Source organism: Doryrhamphus excisus, linkage group LG7 (assembly GCF_037039965.1).
Source record: "Doryrhamphus excisus strain RoL-2023G ecotype Guam linkage group LG7, RoL_Dexc_Guam_v1.1, whole genome shotgun sequence".
In the NCBI taxonomy this organism is placed as follows: domain Eukaryota; kingdom Metazoa; phylum Chordata; class Actinopteri; order Syngnathiformes; family Syngnathidae; genus Doryrhamphus; species Doryrhamphus excisus.
In genome coordinates, this window is record NC_136363.1 from 2,058,570 (window position 1) to 2,081,029 (window position 22,460).

The window sequence follows — 22,460 nt, forward strand, 5'->3', positions numbered from 1 at the left end:
ATAAAAAAAAAACATGACAAAGAATTACTGTATTTTCTATAAAAGGTACTTTTGGTTCATATTTTTGGATGTCTGGACTAAATATACATGATTTCTTATGGGAATTTGCTTAAATATGCATTATTTTGACTAACATTTTCATCATATTCAACCACAAAACTGCAAAATATAAAAAAAACATGACAAAATTACTGTATTTTTTATAAAAAGTACTTTTGGTTCATATTTTAGGGTGTCTGGACTAAATATACATGATTTCTTATGGGAATTTGCTTAAATATGCATCATTTTGACGAACATTTTCATCATATTCTACAACAAAACTGCAAAATATAAAAAAAAAACATGACAAAGAATTACTGTATTTTCTATAAAAGGTACTTTTGGTTCATATTTTTGGGTGTCTGGACTAAATATACATGATTTCTTATGGGAATTTGCTTAAATATGCATCATTTTGACTAACATTTTCATCATATTGTACAACAAAACTGCAAAATATTTGTAAAAAAACATGATAGAGTGAAGATGCAAATTTGAAAGTGACAAAGGATTACTGTATTTTCTATAAAAGGTACTTTTGGTTCATATTTTTTGGATGTCTGGACTAAATATACATGATTTCTTATGGGAATCATTGATTCTTTTTTTTGAACGACTCAGTTCCTGACAAACCTTTTGGAATGAATTAATAACAAAAGGTTAGTATTATTACTTATTACTTCTAGAACATGCCAAGACATGGCCCCCGGGCTGCATGTTGAACACCCCTGATGGAGCGTAACCTCAAGTACTTATCTCGGCCTCCTCCAGCCACGCTGAGAATTGTCTCCTGATGAAAAGTAAAACAGTCAAAATAAAAACAAACTGGAAGTAATGCTGAGTACTTACAGTATGAGGTATTCCAGCTTTGGTGATTGACACCAAACATTTGGTTACATACAAGGTAGCACTGGTTCATTACGAAGACCAACAACACCACTTTAAAGCTAAATGTTTTTGGCTTTTTACTCTTTTGGTATCAAAAAAATAGATATACCGTATTATATCTATATATATATATATGAGTGTACTACCAAGGCTGACAAGATAAAGTTTGGGTTTTTAGTGACCAGACAAGCACGGTACGAGCACAAAAGTGACAACACTGACTTCCCTCATCCACAATCACACACACACACACACAGAAAAATAACACAGCCTTATCTGGAGGTATGCAATTGTAAACGTGTGTGTGTGTACTTTGTTGCTATGAGAAGTTTATAGCAAAGGTTGCTCGGGATGTCCGATAATTATCAGTACCGATCAGGCTGATATCATCATAAAAATGCAATATCAGTATCAGATAATAATCGATATTAAAAAAAAATGCTGTGTACAACACACATCGATATTGGCCGATATCGGTATCGGGAATTGAGCATATCGGTTGTTGGGCAACAACAATATCGGACATCCCTAAATGTAACCCATTAGAACCCACTTCTACCTGAACTCATCAGGCCCCCATCGCTAACACGTGTAGGAGTGGTGGTCATGTGACTATCGATGCATTCAATTGTAATCTGATGCATGTTCAAATGAAATTAAACCATTACCAATTCACCTAGCATGTTTTTAGAATGTGGGAGGAAACCGGAGTACAAATAAAAATAAATAAAAATAGTCGTAAAAATAAAATTTAAAAATGTAAAAATTTAATAAAAATCAAAAACAAACAAAAAAAAAACAACTTAGGAAAGCAGGAAGTGAACAAATGTAACGGTTAGTGATTGTAAAAGTACCAGATGGAGGGGTAGGATTTAATAAGCTTTGCTTCTTCCTACTCCTTTTGGACATGTGGAACTGGGAACTGATTATGGGATGCATTCAATTGTAATCTGATGCATGTTCAAATGAAATTAAACCATTACCATTACCAATTAACATAGCATGTTTTTAGAATGTGGGAGGAAACCAGAGTACAAATAAAAAATAAAAATAGTAAAAATTAAAAAAAAAAAAACCCAACTTATACTCATTCATTCATTCATTTTCTACCGCTTTTCCTCACAAGGGTCGTGGAGGGTGCTGGAGCCTATCCCAGTCCCAATTTATACTATATTAGGAAATAAAATAAAAATAAATAAAAATAAGTAAAAATTTGGAAATTTAAAAAGAAAAAGAAAAAAAACCAAAAAAAAAAACAACTTATACTATATTAGGAAAGCAGGAAGTGAACAAATGTAACAGTTACTGATTGTAAAAGTACCAGATGGAGGGGTAGGATTTAATAAGCTTTGCTTCTTCCTACTCCTTTTGGACATGTGGAACTGGGAACTGATTATGGGATGCATTCAATTGTAATCTGATGCATGTTCAAATGAAATTAAACCATTACCATTACCAATTAACATAGCATGTTTTTAGAATGTGGGAGGAAACCGGGGTACAAATAAAAATAAATAAAAATAGTAAAAATTAAAAAAAAAAAACCCCCAACTTATACTCATTCATTCATTCATTCATTTTCTACCGCTTTTCCTCACGAGGGTCGTGGAGGGTGCTGGAGCCTATCCCAGTCCCAACTTACACTATATTAGGAAATAAAATAAAAATAAAAAATAAATAAATAAAAATAAGTAAAAAATTTGAAATTTAAAAATAAAGAAAAAGAAAAAAAAACAAAACAAAAAAAAAACCAACTTATACTATATTAGGAAAGCAGGAAGTGAACAAATGTAACAGTTACTGATTGTAAAAGTACCAGATGGAGGGGTAGGATTTAATAAGCTTTGCTTCTTCCTACTCCTTTTGGACATGTGGAACTGGGAACTGATTATGGGATGCATTCAATTGTAATCTGATGCATGTTCAAATGAAATTAAACCATTACCATTACCAATTAACCTAGCATGTTTTTAGAATGTGGGAGGAAACCGGGGTACAAATAAAAATAAATAAAAATACTAAAAATAAAAATAAAATGTAAAAAAAAAAAAAAAAAAAACAACTTAAACTATATTATGAAAGCAGGAAGTGAACAAATGTCACAGTTAGTGATTGTAAAAGTACCAGATGGAGGGATAGGATTTAATAAGCTTTGCTTCTTCCTACTCCTTTTGGACATGTGGAACTGGGAACTGATTATGGGATGCATTCAATTGTAATCTGATGCATGTTCAAATGAAATGAAACCATTACCAATTCCCATTAGCCAGTGTTGCCATCAATTGGGTTCTAATGGGTTCCTAATGCTGTACTCCTTTTCTTCAGGAATGTATTGAACAATAAGTTCCAGTGTTTCAGTAGTACAATATAACGTTTGTCCCTATCAAATATTTGGTTTGTTGCCTTAACGCAATGCTCATGTTGATGGCCAAGTGTAAATGTATACAATAATATTTGGGCTGCTATTGCTCATAAGAAGGTGTGTGTGTGTGTGTGTGTCAATAGTGCAGGCTAAATTGATTGTTACAAGCATTAAGTATCTATTTGACTTTTCATTGGAAATTCAATTAGAGAGGATATTTGGTAGAGAGCAAAAATATCTATGTGTGTGTGTGTGTGTGTGTGTGTGTGTGCACATTCAAAGAATCCCGATGCAAACGGCAGCATCAGAGACGTCAGTTAGCAGGCCCTGGATCAGCTAAAGGCATAGTATGCAAGACCTCGTCAAGGAGCTGCAAAGCGCGGTGCAGGTGGACCTCCACCCAGCAGGGCGTGTGTTTGATGCTCTGCCTCGGGTAATCGGGCCCCCAGCCCTTGACGAAGCTGAGGCGCAAGATGCATAGTCGCCGAAGGTCGTCCACACCGATCCCCGCCGCCGCAGACAGACCTGTCGGGGAGGGAACACGTTAGCTTGTGTGAGTGTGTATTTATGAATAATATAGAAAGTCTCGGCAACACTCACTGACTGCGGGTGCGATGCCGCCAACGCTGCCCGGTCCGGGTATGTTTCCTGCCACTGCAGCCGCCTGCGCTGCAGCGGCAGCCTGAGCGGTCGCTGCCTGCTGCTGCATCTGTCTGTGGCACTGCCGCAGGTCAAACACCTGACCCAAACACAAACATCCTACATGAAAACGTTGAGTGAGTGAGCGGGAAAACAGGAACGGGACGACGCAATCAATATATTTTGATTTGAAAATTGTTTTTAGAACCTAAAAGATCTGCTATCGGAGGTACGATATTTCAGTATGGATCCACTCATCATTCTCTCTATTCCTGCTCGGGTCTGCATGTGGATCTGGGCGACGTGAAATGGCATCGAGAGGGACTAAATGGCCTCAGGCGGGGGTGACGCTGGTAGCGACTACAAAAGATGGAGACTGGCGGCATGTGGGCTGAGGGAATTATGAGGCTGCTCGGTTCCAACACTTGAAGGAGGACACCTTTAGTGGTTTTAGTTCCCAGGAGGAGGAGGAGGAGGAGGACAGCAATGAATGACTTTTCATTGCCATTTTCCACGCACTGTTTGAGGAAAAAACATTTGTTTTTATTAAAATTTTCTTTTTAAATAATTTTATAATAAATAAATGTAATAATATATAAATATAATAATAAATAAATAAAAAAAAAAAAACTTAAACTATATTAGGAAAGCAGGAAGTGAGCAAATGTAACAGTTACTGATTGTAAAAGTACCAGATTGGAATGTAGGAGGAAACCGGAGTACAAATAAAAATACTAGTTAAAAAAAAAAAAAAATTTAAGAAAATAAAAAAAACCCAAAAAACCCAAATAAAAAAAAAAAACCAACTTAAACTATATTAGGAAAGCAGGAAGTGAACAAATGTAACAGTTACTGATTGTAAAAGTACCAGATTGGAATGTAGGAGGAAACTGGAGTACAAATAAAAATACTAGTAAAAAAAAAACAACAAAATGTAATAAAATAAAAAAACCCAAAAAACCCAAATAAAAAAAATAAACAACTTAATCTATATTAGGAAAGCAGGAAGTGAACAAATGTAACAGTTACTGATTGTAAAAGTACCAGATTGGAATGTAGGAGGAAACCGGAGTACAAATAAAAATACTAGTAAAAAAAAAAAAAAAAAAAAATGTAATAAAATAAAAAACCCAAATTAAAAAAAAACAACTTAATCTATATTAGGAAAGCAGGAAGTGAACAAATGTAACAGTTAGTGATTGTAAAAGTACCAGGTGGAGGGGTAGGATTTAATAAGCTTTGCTTCTTCCTACTCCTTTTGGACATGTGGAACTGGGAACTGATTATGTGATGCATTTAATTGTAATCTGATGCATGTTCAAATGAAATTAAACCATGACCATAAATTTAGCAAAATACTGCTTTGTACTAAATGTCCCATTGGGGCACCTACGGCTTATGGATCAGTACATTTAGTGGGTGTGGCTTAAATACCGATGCACACAGTATAAAATCTGTTTGCATATCTTCAAAGTGGCCCTTGCATCCTTTCATTTCTCACTATGTTGCCTTCACTGGAAAAAGTTAAAGCCCTATTTATTTATTTATGTCTTATATGTCCCATTTTCTGTCATTATGTCTACTATATTGTGTAATAAGAGTGTAAATAGGTGTATAGGGCTGTTATTTCATGTCTAGATGGCACTAATGATGTTAAAAAGCATGTTTGGAAGGTTTTCCATGCATAACAAAACAAAAATATGAACAGGAATAAGGAACCCTATATATCACGGTTGGATCTGGAACCAATTAAACGGCATAAATGAGTGATGACTGTATCACATAAAGCATGTTTATAGAAGAGAAATGTGACACTCGTGGAGTCTGACCTTGATGTAGGCTCCAGGGTAGATCTTGTGCACGGCATCACCCGGCGCCCGGCCCGCCTCCCTGTCAAGATAGTAGCTCTGTACAAACACGGCGTGGTCACTCATGCAGCGCATCCACACATCGCCTTCGCCGCGACACTCCAACTGTACCCCTTTACCGATGTGTAACCTGGAACAAACAGGAAGCGAGGAAATCAGATAAAAGCTCTTGCAACCGTGAGGAATGAGGGTGGAATCACGCAAGGAAAACTAAAGAAGAGAGTCTTCATTTTGCCTCAAGCTGAACGGGCGTGACAAACTTTGAGAAAAGTGTTATTTCCTGCACACACCGAGCTCTCTCACTGGCATCTGTACGATGAACGTTACTCAGCTGGCCAAGGCAGAAGCGGTCGCCTCCCGACGGGTCCACGTACCCATCCACCGTCACCACAGGGCAGCTGGAGGGCACCTTGAACATCTCACCCACCTGAACGTCCATTTCAAAGTAGGAGATGGAGCACCAGAACTCTGGTCCTGCACAGACAATCGAAAGGTTTACTTTAACAGAAAGAGACAAACATCATGGAAAAAAAGTGTGAATGGTTGTTTGTCTATATGTGCCCTGTGATTGGCTGGCCACCAGGGTGTATCCCGCCTCTTGCTCAAAGACAGCTGGGATAGGCTTCAGCATACCGGCGACCTTCGTGAGGATAAGCGGCATAGAAAATGGATGGATGATGTAGAGGTGACCTTTGATAGTGTTAATTGTTTTGGCTTAGATTCCATAGGGCAGTGAAGGCACCGTAAGCACGTGTGTGATAATGACTGACGTACTTCCACAAATAAGTGTCGGGTGCTATTGGTAATGGTATGTTCCAGCATGACAATGACCAAAAAGATACGACCAATTACTAAGCCACATGGTGCTTGAGGATCAAATACTTTCACTTAGCACAAATACAAATGCATATCTACTTAAAGAGTAGCATTTTAACTAAGCAACATTTGACGCTTTACAATGCAAAAGTAGTGGTGTGCACGTCTCTTACCTGGATGGTTGGATACGGAGGGGGGGAAAGAGGTGGAACTGTGATGCTGGGACCCTGTAAATGAGAAAATAGCAGCTATAATGGTGGTGGGTGGCATAGCATGCTGTAGATGTTAAGCATTCTGCTGTCAGTGAATTGCATAAGCGGTCTCATTATTATTAAACAGGAAGTGTAAATAAAAGGAAGATCCCGAGGCCGGACTCACAATGTTGGTTTGGATGGTGAAGAGGAGTTTGCTGATGACCGCGACCATTCTGCAGGGGTCCGATTGGAGTGTAGGCGGCTGTGCTGCTGCCTGTCCACACTGCTGCATTGCACAAAAGAAAAAGTCACATCATGTCTTTTATTGATAATTCTCAAAGTCATCCATGACACACTCAAAATAACCACAATGTGAAGTTACCAGGAAGTCCATCCATCCATTTTCGATACCGCTTATCCTTATTAGAGGGGCGGGGGGTAGGCTGGAGCCTATCCCAGCTGAGTTCGTGCAAGAGGTGGGGTCCACCCTGTACTGGTGGCCAGCCAATCACAGGGCACATATAGACAAACAACCATTCACACTCAATTCATTCATACCTATGGACAATTTGGAGTTGCCAACTGACCTTACATGCATTTCGGAATATGGGAGGAAACCGAAGTACCCGGAGAAACGCACGCACAACACAAGTAGGATTCCTTATTTGTGAATGAAATATTTTCATAATTATGGCATAGAAAACCTTGCTTTTTAACATTACTAGAGCCCTCAAGACATGACATAACACCCCTATAGTCACCATTACACTCATATTACGCAATATAGTATACATAGTAAGGCAAAATAATAATATAATAAAAGCTAGCTAGGAGACCAGGGTTCAATTCCACCCTCGCCCATGTTCTCCCAGTGCATGCATGGGTTTTCTCCGGGTACTCCGATTTCCTCCCACATTCCAAAAACATGCTAGGTTAATTAGCCACTCCAAATTGTCCATAGGTATGAATGTGAGTGTGAATGGTTGTTTGTCTATATGTGCCCTGGGATTGGCTGGCCACCAGTCCGGGGTGTACCCCGCCTCTCCCCCGAAGACAGCCGGGATAGGCTCCAGCATCCCCCGTGACCCTCGTGAGGAAAAGTGGTAGAAAATGAATGAATAATAAAAGCTCACACATGTTGTATTGTGAAAGTTGTTTTGTTTCTGGAGTGTTCTTCCTATGGTTGTTAATGTCCCATTAATGCAACATTACTGACACCTAGTGGCCAGTGTATACCATCACAACGTCTTCTGAATGCCTTCTATTTATATTTGTAGTCATTTTTATGCTTGAAAACGCCAAATTAAAATTTGACTGATTTGTGCAGTCTTTCTGCTCTGTTCTCCTCGCGGCATGAGGCGTTCAGGTGCACTGGTATTTGTGAGTGTTAGGTGCTAATTATTTTTCATTTTTGTACCCAAAAGACAATTGGTGCACCCCACATCGGGAACCTTGGATTTCGGCCAGAAATATGTACAATTTGCCTACAAATGCACCTTTTGGACTAATAATAGTAAGAATGATAATAAGAGTGAAGCCAGAAAATGAGTGTAGTAATGTGTCTGTATTTCTTGAACTCACTATGGAAGGCAGCCTGGCTCTGCGAGTGTTTATTGCTGCTGAATCCATTCTGTCCGTGCGCTGGAGGAGGAGGAGGAGGAGGTAGAGAGGACGGTTGCGGGTGGGGAGGCTGCTGGGGTTGAGGACCTTGTTGCTGAGGAAGAGGTTGGTTTGGAGTCGGGGAACGTGGCGACGCTTGAGACATGACTTGAATCTGCGGAGACGCAGACTGAGGGCGGCCGTCCATGTGGCTGCCCTGGAGTGGCAGCATGGAGCCAGAACTCGACACTGGAGGAGGAGAGCACACAAACATGTCACTCGCCGCTGGGAGGGAAGGGGGGGGGGTGAGTTGCCCTATTTCCCCAGTAAATTTCCCATGTTATTGAAGATAATACCAAGTAGATGATGTAAGAAAGGGGAAAAACTTGGGTAATAAAACTTATATATCACCATGAGGCTGAGATTTTCAAAAGTTTTCCACTGGAACAAACTTTCATGAACAACAAACACAGAACTTTCTCCCTTTCAGACACTCTTCTGAATCCAACTATGAATGAAATCATAGTCTGTAAGGAGCAATTTTATCATCCAAATCCCTCCTGCAAAGACATGGTTTAGGTCTATCTTTTATACACTTAAGCCTAAAATGATTCATATACTGGCCAGATTTTGAATTGAAGGGATTTTTTTGGATGCAGTTGCGTTAGAGATACAGTCCAACCTCGGTTTTCATCATGAATCAGTTTCAAAATGTCAGCTCAAAACCAAATCCATTTTTTTCCCCATTAGAAATAACAGAAATCTCCTAAGTGTACGGTGCTTCTTAGGAGCGAGAACGGAGGCAGCTCAAAACCAAAACCGAATCCATTCATTCATTCATTCATTGGAATGACTGGAGAAAACCCATGCTAACAACATGCTAACCTCAGCCAAACTACCGTATTTTCTGGACTAGAAGTCACACTTTTTTTTTTTCCATAGGTTGGCTGTTCCTGTGACTTATACTCCTGAGCGACTTATTAATGAAAAAACTGTTGTTACATAAACTGGACACCTTTTCTGTTTGTTTATTTTTTATGTAGCTGAATAAGCATTGTGTTAGCATATCTATTCTATTCTTTTATTGTTAGAACTTGCCTTCCAAGAGGACGTAATGTCTGTTTTGGTTAAGTAGTTAATAAATTATAGGGCAGATTACAGCTCCTTATCAATGTAATCTGCGCTGGGCCTTCAGAATCAGTGGTGCTGGCCCCTGTCACATACACACTGTAAGAAATGGCAACTCTCAGGGCCAGCTAGCCCACTCACTTTGACATCAGCACAGTTTTGTCGTCTTATTGGTCGATTAGAGCAAAACTGTTCAACAAGCCAAGTGACGCCCACAAAGGCTGTATTTTGTTTAAACAGTTCATGTTTTTGTCATGTTATTAGACAAATATTGATTATGAACTAGAGTTTTCGTGTTGTCTTAACTTTCTATGACTGAATTGCTTCTATTAATGTGTGTTATATTTGACTTTCCAAGCAACGGTAATGTCTTGCCTCATTAATAATGGTCCATGATGACAATATAGCAACATGGTCGCTATGTTTAGTAAGCAGGGATGTGCATTCAAAGTTTCTTGCGTCACGCACCTGCAATGCAGGTCTGGCAGCGGTAAAAAAAAATAAAAAAAACTTCTACAGTGCAACCTAACCTGACAAAAATACAAAGCCATAAATACAGAACTTGGAGATCCTGTGACATCTGTTTTTTACATTTTTAAAATAATTCATATACCTGATCTTGTTGGACTATTTTGAAAAAAAAAAAACTACAAAATATACCGTCATCATAGCTGACCTTTAGGTGAGACAGGCAGCTGTGTGTATCTGGTGACTGGTGGGGGTCCGTGGGGCTCCGAGGACAAATGTGGAGGAGGCAGGGCCTGGCCGTAAGGGTCAGGGGGAGGCATCTTCAGCGTGGCTTGGTGGTCAGACAGCGGCATGCCAGGTGGGAGGTCCATTTGAATACAGTCATGGATGTATTCTTCTTTGATAAGCCCACTGGGTGGCGCTGCGGGGCGCAACAGGACGGTTAGGACAAAGACGTTGAAATTCATTTTTGCAATTCCACTGAACTAAATGTACACGACAACACAGATTCGACAAGATGCCTGTTCTTAAGGGATGTCCGATATTGGCTTTTTTTTGCTTAAAACCGATATGCCGATATCGTCCAACTCTCAATTTCCGATATCAGCCGATATGGTGGAATAAATACATACAGTATGTAGTATACAGCGGCTTGCACAAGCAGGAAAAATCTGATACTGATATAAATTTTTTTATAGTGATACCAAGCCGATACTGGTTCCGATTATTATCACATACTACAGTATTAATTGGCCCTGTACCCTAGAAACCGCCCATGAATGATACGGGAAAAGGCCGAAATGATACTGTGTCAAAGCCCATATAGAGTTTAACCATGTCCAGTATCAGCCCCCGTAGCTGTCCACTCAGAGCGCGCTGCTCTGGTATCGTGCCCGTGAAACAACCAATCAGAGAACAGAAGATTTTCTGGAAACAAAATGGTCTTTTGATTAAATAGTACGTGATAATAAGATCACCACATGGTTTGTCTGGTATCAGGCCCAGTATCATGCCCCCGTGTGCCACAAAAACAGATGTATGGTGGCACCCCTAAATAATCATGTATTGGAAAAATATTTTGTATGTGTTGTTTCGACATACATTGGAACACTTTTAGTACCCGGCCATATCAAAATTCAATAATTGTGTTTTTTGATGCACCCTAACGTACGTGTATATATAATATGTGTACATTTTTTTGACCACTTTTTTGAGTGAACATTTCAACTGTGGTAAGGGGCAACTGCTCGCACATAAATTTATTACACAGAAATTATGCGGCTATACAGTGTCAAAAGATTGTTGGAAATACATGAAATATTATTCTAAGTAAACTCGGTCAACATACCTGTATTGTGAAGACTAAGTCCAACTGTCAAGGAGGAAAGAAAAAAAAAATGGAAATTGAAGACCGCACATAAATAATAAAATCAATCAAGATGAACAGAACCTACCAATGCCGGGAGACACCACCCTCTCGTAATGGTAGGGGTTTACGCACACGTTGTCATACTTGAGGTCAAAGGCATACTGGCAGAACTTGACGTGCTTCAGTTCATTTTTGTGGAGGTCGGGCCAACGCCACAGTCGTGCGTAAATCACGTGAGGGAAACCTTTCCTCCCCGCCACCTGAGAAGCAGCGACACAGCACAGCCCGTTCGGAATCCGATCACGTTCTCCAAACGACAGTGTTGACTAACTGACCTGCAAGCGTCCATCCAGCGTCCTCTGGATGGTGACGCACTTGCTGGGGTGGACGCCGTTGGTGGTGATGGCGGTGATGAGCGAGTCCAGCTCGTCCTTCTTCTCCTTCAGTTTCTTGACCAGGCTCTCAATGGCCCGCTTGGCGAAGCCCTCGTTTTCGCCGCCCTGCCGATGGCACATGAGGCTGTGGACGATGCTGAGGCAGGCGTCATTGCTGCTGGGGGGGTTCACCGACATGATGCTGCTGCAATGGGACACAGAAGTTGCACTTATCAGACACACACACACTTTTACAGTTGGTACACTATAGACAGATTCCGACCAGGGAATCATTTATAATCATCTTTATCATTTGGATGTCCATTTATCCATTTCACTCATCGTTTATATGTAGTATTTCACTTTACTTTCTACATGAAAAATTATGATTCTATAAAATGTGTTATTTTTGGGTATGGAACAGATTAATCGGATGTACCGTAATTGCTTCCAGACCCCATGTGATCATAAAATATCATTGAAGAAACAGTCATTATTTATGAATGAAATATTTTCATATATGCCGCATAGAAAACCTGTTTATTACCTTCTAAAAATATTTTTAAAATTATTAGAGCCTTCTGAATATGAAATAACAACCCTATAGTCACTTTCACACACCTATTACCAAATATAGTAGAGATAAGAGAAAATAAGTAATTTAGGACATAAATAAGACATGCTTGTGTGTGTTCCTGTTCCAATGTTGGACAGGAAGTGACATCAGGGGTTCAGAGTTGAGTTTAGCCAAGTATGTAATATACAATGTGTAAAAATTTACAGAAATTGGTAAGGAAAAACCAAGTCAATACCCCATGCTAGGTTTTCTTGATTATTAGAAATTGATTTGCCCCCACCCTCTGGAACTCTTTGCCCCATTCACTCCGTGCTTGCCCCGACCTTCCCAGTTTCAAAAAAACAAAAACCTCTTTAAATTTGTTTTTAATGTCTAACTTTTTATACCTGACCGCTGTGCCCCGCCCCTACTCATGTTTTAACTGTGTATTAATGAATTAATGTATCTTTTACTCTGTTTACTTGCTTTTATTCAACTCCATTTAGTATTTTGAAAAGCGCTATACAAATAAAATGTATTATTATTATTATTATTTGCTGAATATATAGGCCACGGTACCCAAATTTACCAGAATATGGCCCTCTCTGTGATTCAACGCCATGTTGTATTGCATTTTTGTATATTACTGATGGTTAGTATAATTGTGACATGACAGTGGTGGCATTAAAGGGAAAGTTCAGACTTTTTTTGAAGTGGTGGTGGTGGGAATTGAGTCTTGGCATTGTGGCATTTGTGTGATTGCCTCATTCACTTCAGCCACTCTGTTCATTACTGGCAACTCGGCAAGAAAATGAATGGATAGATTTGAGTGACATGTTGATGATTATTTCATTACGCTTATTATTTAATTGTCCTAATGTAGGACAATGGACTACAGCATCATTCCAAGAACGTAATCGAGTTCAGGTCTAAAAATGAGTGCTCTTCATGGCAAATTGAGATGAATTACGTGCTCAATGTCATCTTGGGCCCGAGTTGGCTGCTGCGGTATCTATTATTGTACCAGACACGGACAAACCCAAACAAACCACAGACAGATAGGAAGTACCCCAAACATACAAGCAGACAATGGTACTTGTACAACACCGATGTGCATCCAGTAAAAATGTGTAGAAGGTGAAATTCTCTCCCAGACAAATGCACATCAATTGAAAAAACTACAATGTCACGTGAAATGTTTCAACGTGGTACCTTCTCTCTCCTTTATCATGCTGAATATTTCAGGTAGCAGATTGAGGGGCCTTCAAGGTCAAATATTCTTCCAGACAACTTGGTCAAAATTAAAACCAGGGCTTCAACTAAACATTATATTTCTTAGCGGATTCATCTGAAGTTTGTTTCCATTCATCGAGGAATCGGTCAGGGCCTTGCTACTTTATTTAATATTATACATTTTAATATTATAAATTATTATTTCATTTTGGCCTTCAGTAGCTGTAAAACAAATACATAAATGTATATAATAAGTCCAATGAATATATTTTACACATCATTTAATAGCCATTAAATATATTATGATTTTTTTTATAATTTTTTTTATTTTATTTTTTGACATGATTTTTAAAAAATTACAAAACAGAATATATATTTATTTTACAATATTTGAAAATTAATAATATATATATATGACATTAAAACACATACAAAAAACCATCATTTAATAGCCATTAAATATATTATGATTTTTTTAAATTACAAAACAGTTAAAATATATATTATTATATTATTATATATATTATTATATATTTGCAAAAAGAAACCTCATTTGAAGCATGCATAGTACTAGAAGTATTTATGTAAATAATATAAATAATATGTAATGTTTAGCATTTTATATATGATTTAAATAACGTTGAAATCAAATGATTGGAGGTACATTTAAATGAAATGTATAATTATATACCTAAAAAGACGTTTATGCAAAAGGAATAAATGATACATTAAATATATGAAAAAGCAAATAAAACAGCAGTTAAAATAAATATTTATTAGCGTAATATAAATAATATCAGAATCAGAAAAGGTTTATTGCCATGTATGATCAAACACATACTAGGAATTTGTTTTGGTATAGTAGGTGCAGACACATCTATGAAAAAAGAATGAAAAATACAAAATATGAAAATACAAAATATTCATTATTGCTTTTTCAATATTCCGAAAAAATATATATATTAATTAATAAAATGTGTGTATATATATATATAATAAAAATAAGTAAATAAATAACCAAATAAATAATATTCATAAAAACACTTGATGTCAAGCAGGGGCCACAAAATATGGTTTGAGACCCCTGCTTTAAAGGTTCCACTTGGAAGAGTGTTTGCTGCTTTGCTTACCTGCTATTAAGCTGATCAGCCAATGAGTGACCAGAAGGTTCACTGGGATCATGATGGCCCAGTTCTGAATCAGTCCCTGTCAGCAGAGTGGATGAAAACCAATCATTAGAATACAAACAGGAAGTAGATCCTACCATAAAGATCCGCTGTACATTCTCACATTTTCCCTTTCATTCTCCTCTTGTGCCAGTTTTCCCTGACCTGACCGGCGGCTGTGCACACGGTCCTTGCAACCATCCCTCTGTCTGGTGATCCTGACACACCTGATCCTCATCCCTCATCAGGCCTTCAGTGCAGCCTTGCCAGCTGCTGCCTGATTTCTATTTGTTTTCACTCACTATTTCCTTCCTTTGGCTTGACTGCAGCTTGCATTAAAGTGGACCGATTATGCTTTTCACACTTTTCTGACCTATAAATGTCATTTATGTCGTAATTTATGTCGTATTCTCGTGGTTAACGATGCCAACGTTCCCATATGGGCGTGGCTGTAAGCATGATATGCTTTCTGCTTTACGAAACAAGCTCAGTTATTATAGTTGGTGATTCCCAGCAACAGATTTCACACTGGACTGTTTTTATGAACATGAACTATGCGCCAAAGTGTGGCTGGAGCCAGAAGCAGCATGCTCTCGCCAGGAAAGGTGCATTAATGTCGGAATGTCGGACACGCTGTGCGTCCACGGAGGTGGAGAGAACCACGGTGCTCACTGTCTGGAACATGGTAGTCTTGCAAAAAACTTGTAATGCACCCCCAAAGACAGCTGCATGCCCGCCAACCTCGTGAGGATAAGCAGTATAGAAAATGGATGGATGGATGGATGGATGGAACACATTTCCAAGATTGTCTTCACTTCATAAACTGCAAAAGAATCAAACGTTATCTCCCGATCAGGACTATAAATGTAGATTTACTCTCATTACTTTTTATCAGATCTATAGTTACTATGCAGTGGAACAGAGTGAGACCTCTTCACTCCATACCACGCAGAAACAACAAAGTTTACGCCACTTTTCTGTGTGGAGTATTTTAAAGTGGATGACATAAACCTTGCAATTCCAAAGTGTGAAATACGCAAACTTGGGATTTCGGGAAGTGGGGAGGAAGAGGCTACATTTAACACGACAAACCTGATACGACACCTCAAAAGCAAACACCAGACACAATACAGCCAGTTTACCCTGGCAAGCCAGCCCAAGACGAGTCAGCCAACGCTGCAGGACATTTTGAGGAGGAGAGAAAAAAATGGCCGCGACAACACAAAGGAGCAGGACATCACAGTCAAGGTAGCATAAGTTCCTAAAAGTTCCCCATTTACACACTACCTTTCATTTTAACATACATTAAATGCACCAACTTTGTATTGAGTTGTGGACTCCTATAGAGCAGCTACACAAAATAACCCACACAGAAAGCTTTATAGATCTTCCACAATCTGCACCTATTCCAGCTTGATATCCTTGGATTTCCAAAACGGTCACGCCCACTCCGCTGTGATTGAATAATTCCAGTACCACGATTACAAAAAACACTGCAGGTGGGCCATGAGAGGTCATTAAAAATATGATTCATTTTTGCAAATATGATTTTTTAATTATTTTTTTGTAAAATATTTATTGCACGATTAAAAAAATGTAATAACCTATTTAGTGTTATTGACCTGTCACAATATTTTAGGAACCTTAAACAGTTTATGATGATTATTGTTTATGATGAGTTTATGAAAATTAATTCTGTCTTGTGTGTACACCACAGATTCAAAGTTTGGGCTTCCTTTGTCCCCCTGTTTTCATTTCAATCCTAAATCTTTATAATAATAATAACAACAACAACAATAACAACAATAATAATAATAATAGGCTGCACGAAAACCGCTAAAAAAGGTACTTATTTGATTGCGCCAATTGTGCCATGAATGACTAAAGGACTAGTAGTGTCATTCCGATGTCCACCATCTCCTGGTGTAAAGTATTTGCTAAAAAGCATTATTTTAGCTGTTTGAAGATGAACTACATGAGCAAGTTTAAGTATTTGTGATTTTAGAAATAAGGAGTTAGGAGTCGTCTTATCGTTGTATGAGCCACAAACGGTTGCTTTTGTAAATATCATCTACTTTGGGTGTGTTTGTGTGATTTACAACCGCCGCACTGACAGCAGTTTGCTACTTTCGATCCTGCTTGTTGAGTATGAAGTGTCCGTTATCTGACTGGAATCTTTCCATGGTGTCCCAACTCTTCTTAATAGTATCTGAAATACAAAAATACACTAAATCACAACATTCTATGACAATAATCATGTCTTCAATGAAGGTAAAAATAACCTTAAATGAACCATAAATATTAAATAACCATTCATTTAGCCCTTTTCGTCATCATTTATATGCATTTGGTATTGTTTGGTGCATGTACAACTATAATTATGTTTTAAGACTTGTAGTGTAACTGTGTAAATTAGCAAAGATTTACAGTCAGCCGCTACTGACATCACAGACTGGCGATGGAGCTGACTTCCGCTTCCTGTTTCCATCTATTAGCAGACTAATAGGATGCTAACAAGGACGTTTTATCCTTAAAAAAAAAAATTATTACATTAAGAAAGCACCATATTGTAGACTAACTGGAAAAAGTGTGCAAACTGAAGCACCATTTTCGACGGTAACCAAAAAAACACAGTGTGTTGAAAATAGTAGGATGCTAACAAAGACGTTTTATGCTAAAAATGACAAAAAAAAGTTATTTATTACATTAAGAACGCACCATATTGTAGACTAAGTGGAAAAAGTGCGCAAAATGAAGCAACATTTTCGACGTTAACCAAAAAAACACAGTGTGTTGAAACTAGTAGGATGCTAACAAGAACGTTTTATGCTAAAAAATACAAAAAAAAATTTAATTACATTAAGAAAGCACCATATTGTAGACTAACTGGAACAAGTGCGCAAACCGAAGCAACATTTTCGACGTTAACCAAAAAAACACAGTGTGTTGAAAATAGTAGGATGCTAACAAAGACGTTTTATGCTAAAAATGACAAAAAAAAAGTTTTTTAATTACATTAAGAACGCACCATATTGTAGACTAACTGGAAAAAGTGCTCAAACTAAAGCAACATTTTCGACGTTAACCAAAAAAACACAGTGTGTTGAAACTAGTAGGATGCTAACAAAGACGTTTTATGCTAAAAATGACAAAAAAAAGTTATTTATTACATTAAGAATGCACCATATTGTAGACTAAGTGGAAAAAGTGCGCAAAATGAAGCAACATTTTCGACGTTAACCAAACCAAAAAAACACAGTGTGTTGAAACTAGTAGGATGCTAACATGGATGTTTTATGCTAAAAAAATTACAAACAATTTTTTTTTTTAAAATTACATTAACAACACACCATATTGTAGACTAACTGGAAAAAGTGCGCAAACTGAAGCAACATTTTCAACGTTAACCAAAAAACACAGTGTGTTGAAACTAGTAGGATGCTAACAAGGACGTTTTATGCAAAAAAATTACAAAAAAATTGTTTTTTTTAATTACATTAAGAACGCATAATATTGTAGACTAACTGGAAAAAGTGCGCAAACTGAAGCAACATTTTCGACTTTAACCAAAAAAACACTGTGTTAAAACTAGACATTTTTTGACCTGTACTCATTCACTCATTCACTGTTAAGCATGGAACGTAACCCCCAGAAATAGCATGAATCTACTGTATATCCATTAAGCAAAGGAGTATCAATCAGGTCAAGTATTTACAGTAAATCACACAAATTGTTATGGCATTGCACGACAAAATCATTTCATAAGTGATCAATATTAACACCACAGTCTCTGAAAGCTGCTGAATCCTCTGCTGCAGCCAAAGCTGCCACAATATTGGATCCACTAAATTTCCCAGTGGATGATCATCTTTTTATTACAAATCTTTTTTTTTTCCAAATATGCAACTCTCAGACGATGCTTCTACGGTATAGCCAGTGCAAACAAACAATATAAAGGCTGCATAGCAAAATATGAACAATCAAATGAAACAGATTCTACTTCGCAACAATCTAGTGAACATAAGTAGTAGTAAAGGACTGCTAGCAGAGACCAACAGATTATATATCATATCTCAATACCGCAATATGAAAAGCATTCAAATGCATGCCAGGCATCGCTAGTGTGAATGATGAGCCTTTTTGACACTCAACTACTTCCAGACTTCTCGAACCATTCAAACCATTCAAACCATTCAAACCATTTCAGCATCAAAACCTCATTCAGGACACGAGAGCTAGCTATTGACAGTTGCAGAAAATCACACATTTTCAAGACCTACGTATTCCAGCGGTCGTCAACCTGCTGCCCCGTAGCCGCAAGTGGCTCTTCTGCCTCTTTGTTGTGGCTCCCTTTCATTCAATCATTTTCTACCACGTATCCTCACTAGGGTCGCGGTTGCTAGGGTGCTGGAGCCTATCCCAGCTGTCTTCAGGCGAGAGGCGGGGTACACCCTGGACTGGTCGCCAGCCAATCACAGGGCACATATAGACAAACAACCATTCACACTCACATTCATACCTATGGACAATTTGGAGTAGCCAATTAACCTAGCATGTTTTTGGAATGTGGGGGAAAACCCCAAATTACATTTTGTCCATAGTTAACTCATAATTAATCACTCTTAATCACATACAGAAATACATTTTTATCTATAATAACTAGTGCATTGCTAATGCTATTTACATCCTTTCTCATCTTCATCCATGGTCACTTTGACACAAGCCCCCCAAACAGCTGTCCTTCGCTATGCCTGCCATTAAATCGCAGCTCGTAACCCAAATTTTTTTCTTGCAGTTCAAAACAAAAAAATCAGCTAAGAAACGACTCGTTAGTTGAGACATTCATATGCCAAAATACCATCGCATAAATGACAATAAAAAAATAACAGCAGAGAAGAGACAGCAGTGGAGGATGAGTGCTATAAAGTGTTCACTCTCCACTGAACAACAAGAAACAACCACTTAACCACGTCTCGGTTGCCAACAACAATCACATGACCCAGAAACACAAGTTTTGTGGAAAAGTGTCACCTGACACGATGAAATAATAACATAACATTTCTGTTGTGACCTTCTTGTGTCGCTTGATTGCTTTTATTAGAATTTGTCTTTATTCTTTATTTTTTTTTAGTACTAAAATAACGAGTGTTGTGACTTGAGTTGCAAGACCATCCACAGTAGACTGCATTTAATTGTTTTGTTGCTCATTTAGAGCTATAATTATAATACCATGAAACCGTCAAACCATTATATTTTTGCCTAAGGTTATTATGTATGCCGGCATATGACTACTTACGACAACAATAATGATTTTCCTGGAATTCCACAGTTTGTGTAACACAAATTCCCTTTTTTATTTCATATAAATATTATAATTTGGTACTTTTATAGGTATTTCATACTACTAAGCACCAATTCAGGTCGGATCAAAAGGCACCATGTTTGGGTACTTAAACGACTCGTCTCCATGGAGTGGAGTGTCATGGCGGCGCTCCTAACAACAATCAATCCACAAACGAAGCAGATAAAGCCAGAGTGAGAGGGCAAGCAATGACATAAATTAAAACTGAAATAACTTCATTTTGGTGGCACGGAGGACGAGTGGTTAGCGCACAGACCTCACAGCTAGGAGACCAGGGTGTGGAGTTTGCATGCGTGGGTTTTCTCCCACATTCCAAAAACATGCTAGGTTAATTAGCCACTCCAAATTGTCCATAGGTATGAATGTGAGTGTGAATGGTTGTTTGTCTATATGTGCCCTGTGATTGGCTCGCCACCAGTCCAGGGTGTACCCCGCCTCTCGCCCAAAGACAGCTGAGATAGGCTCCATCACCCCCCGCGAGGACCCTCGTGAGGAAAAGCGGTAGAAAATGAATGAATGAATAACTCCATTTTGCAAAATACAGCAATCCCTTGTTTATGTTAATTAGTTGTGGACCCGGCTGTAATAAGTGAAGTACTCAAAGTAGGATTCCTTATTTATAAATGAAATATTTTCATAGTCACAGCATAGCAAACCTATTATTGACCTTCTAAATGTGTTTTTTTAGCACTCTAGACCCCTATAGTCACCTTTAGCGTTATATCCAGTCATCAACTTTGAAATATCCTCATTCGGGCCAAGTCAGCGCTGGAGCCTATCCCAGCTCACGTTGAAATGAGAGACGGGATTGGTCACCAATCCATCACCGGGTCACATATCCATAAACAACCATTCTCAATTACACCTATGGGAAATTTAGAACATGTAGGCAGGTGATACAGATCTGTCAACAGCATTAGCATACATGCAGACTCTAATGAGCTCCAATATAACAGTTGTCTTAACACAGATAATAATGTGCATTTAGATCCATATAGCAGAAAAATTATGTCAGAATAGTAGCAGGCAGCGGTGACAGTCTGCATCCTCTCACATCCATGCTCTCCTTCTCCATCTCCTCGTAAATCCACTCCACTGGATGCTCATCCTACAGGCCCACAAGCTGGAGGCCAATTTTTTTTCCACATAAAAACTTACATTAAATTCTCAATAAATATCATGACATGTATCATGTCTATGGATACCATCTATGCATGCATGCACTGTACTGTATACCAGCTAGGCTATACAGTACACATGCGTCATTCACTATACATGAATCACATAACATACACAGTACATGCTACACTACACGAAAGGAAAGTTTTTTTTTTTTAAAAAACATATTTTTGGAGCATATTAAGAAAATTGCTAGCACAACATCACCTGGAATGAACCCGGTAAAGATTGAGATGGATAAATACTTACACATCAGACGCAGAGAAGGCAACAACTTGGACAAAAATACCGACAATTTCCTCAAGTGTACTTGGAGGTTGAGCAGCTCGTATTAATGTTGAGTCGCCTCTACATGTAGCGATACACCCATGAATAAATATTGGCCATTTTTCACATGTTAAACTGTTGTATCGTTAATGTTCCTCACTAGCTTGATCCCTTTATCAGCCCCTGCCGTCTCCTCGTGCATCCTGCCCGCTCCTCACGCGCACGACACAATAACAATAGAGGGGGAGACATCGTGCGCGTCAGTGTCGCGACACGCTTCAGCCAATAGGAGGTCGTGTCTCATAGGCACTGTCGCTGTGTGCCAATGGGAAAGCCGCTTTTACAACGACGCCGCCAGTCAGGGTCTGTCTGGTTCGTCGAGATTGACAGGCCCGCGAGACTGTTTTCTTTAAGGTGGCGCCGCTGAGATTAGCGCCCCCGCCCCCAACGTACATTTACATGAGCGCCAAGTGCAACTGTACGCTAGCTAAAAACCGTACGTTTTGAAGGTAACTATTAAACATGCTTGGGGCTTTAAACTTCTCTCCCAACCGTCCTTCTTACCTACATGCGAAATAAAAATATTAACACGTTAATTTTAAAATATCCTAAAATAAGTCATATGCATTTTTGTGCTTGACTTGATCTCAATAAAGTTACGAAAAGGAAACAGTTTTTGGGGTTGTCACGTGACCGTCACGTGACTACCCCAGGAAACTACTTCCCCCAATGGCGAGCGAAGCTACAAAAGCTTATTTTTGCCAATAAAAATCTTTTTAAAACAATTTTAATGCTTTATTAGGGTGTCCATGACAATTTAACTGCTCTTACTATAGTTTTTCAATGAATTAATCGAAAACAAGCGAGGGAAACATAGCGTTTAGCTTTAGCTACGGGAAGCCGGACATGACATTTGTAACAAATATGCAAATATAAATATCATAGTTTAA

At 38.4% G+C, this 22,460-nt stretch overlaps 1 protein-coding gene across 2 annotated transcripts; it reads right to left on the reverse strand.

Annotated features, from left to right (window-relative positions):
• Window positions 1-2,978: 2,978 nt before the first annotated feature.
• Window positions 2,979-21,839, reverse strand: smad10a (SMAD family member 10a). 2 transcript variants are annotated; one of them, XM_078791891.1, is made up of 13 exons: window positions 21,493-21,839; window positions 14,667-14,742; window positions 11,709-11,952; window positions 11,459-11,633; window positions 11,353-11,376; window positions 10,213-10,425; window positions 8,391-8,657; window positions 6,994-7,092; window positions 6,789-6,842; window positions 6,090-6,273; window positions 5,761-5,929; window positions 3,893-4,031; window positions 2,979-3,817 (listed from the first exon to the last, which is right to left on the reverse strand). In XM_078791891.1, exons 1-13 carry the CDS (start codon window positions 21,494-21,496, stop codon window positions 3,606-3,608), a joined length of 1,860 nt encoding a protein of 619 aa, XP_078648017.1. In that variant the 5' UTR covers window positions 21,497-21,839; the 3' UTR covers window positions 2,979-3,605. The 2 variants fall into 2 exon arrangements, with proteins under 2 accessions (XP_078648017.1, XP_057902983.2); XM_058047000.2 differs by having other exon boundaries at window positions 2,980-3,817; window positions 6,994-7,095; window positions 21,493-21,799.
• Between the last annotated feature and the right edge of the window lie 621 nt (window positions 21,840-22,460).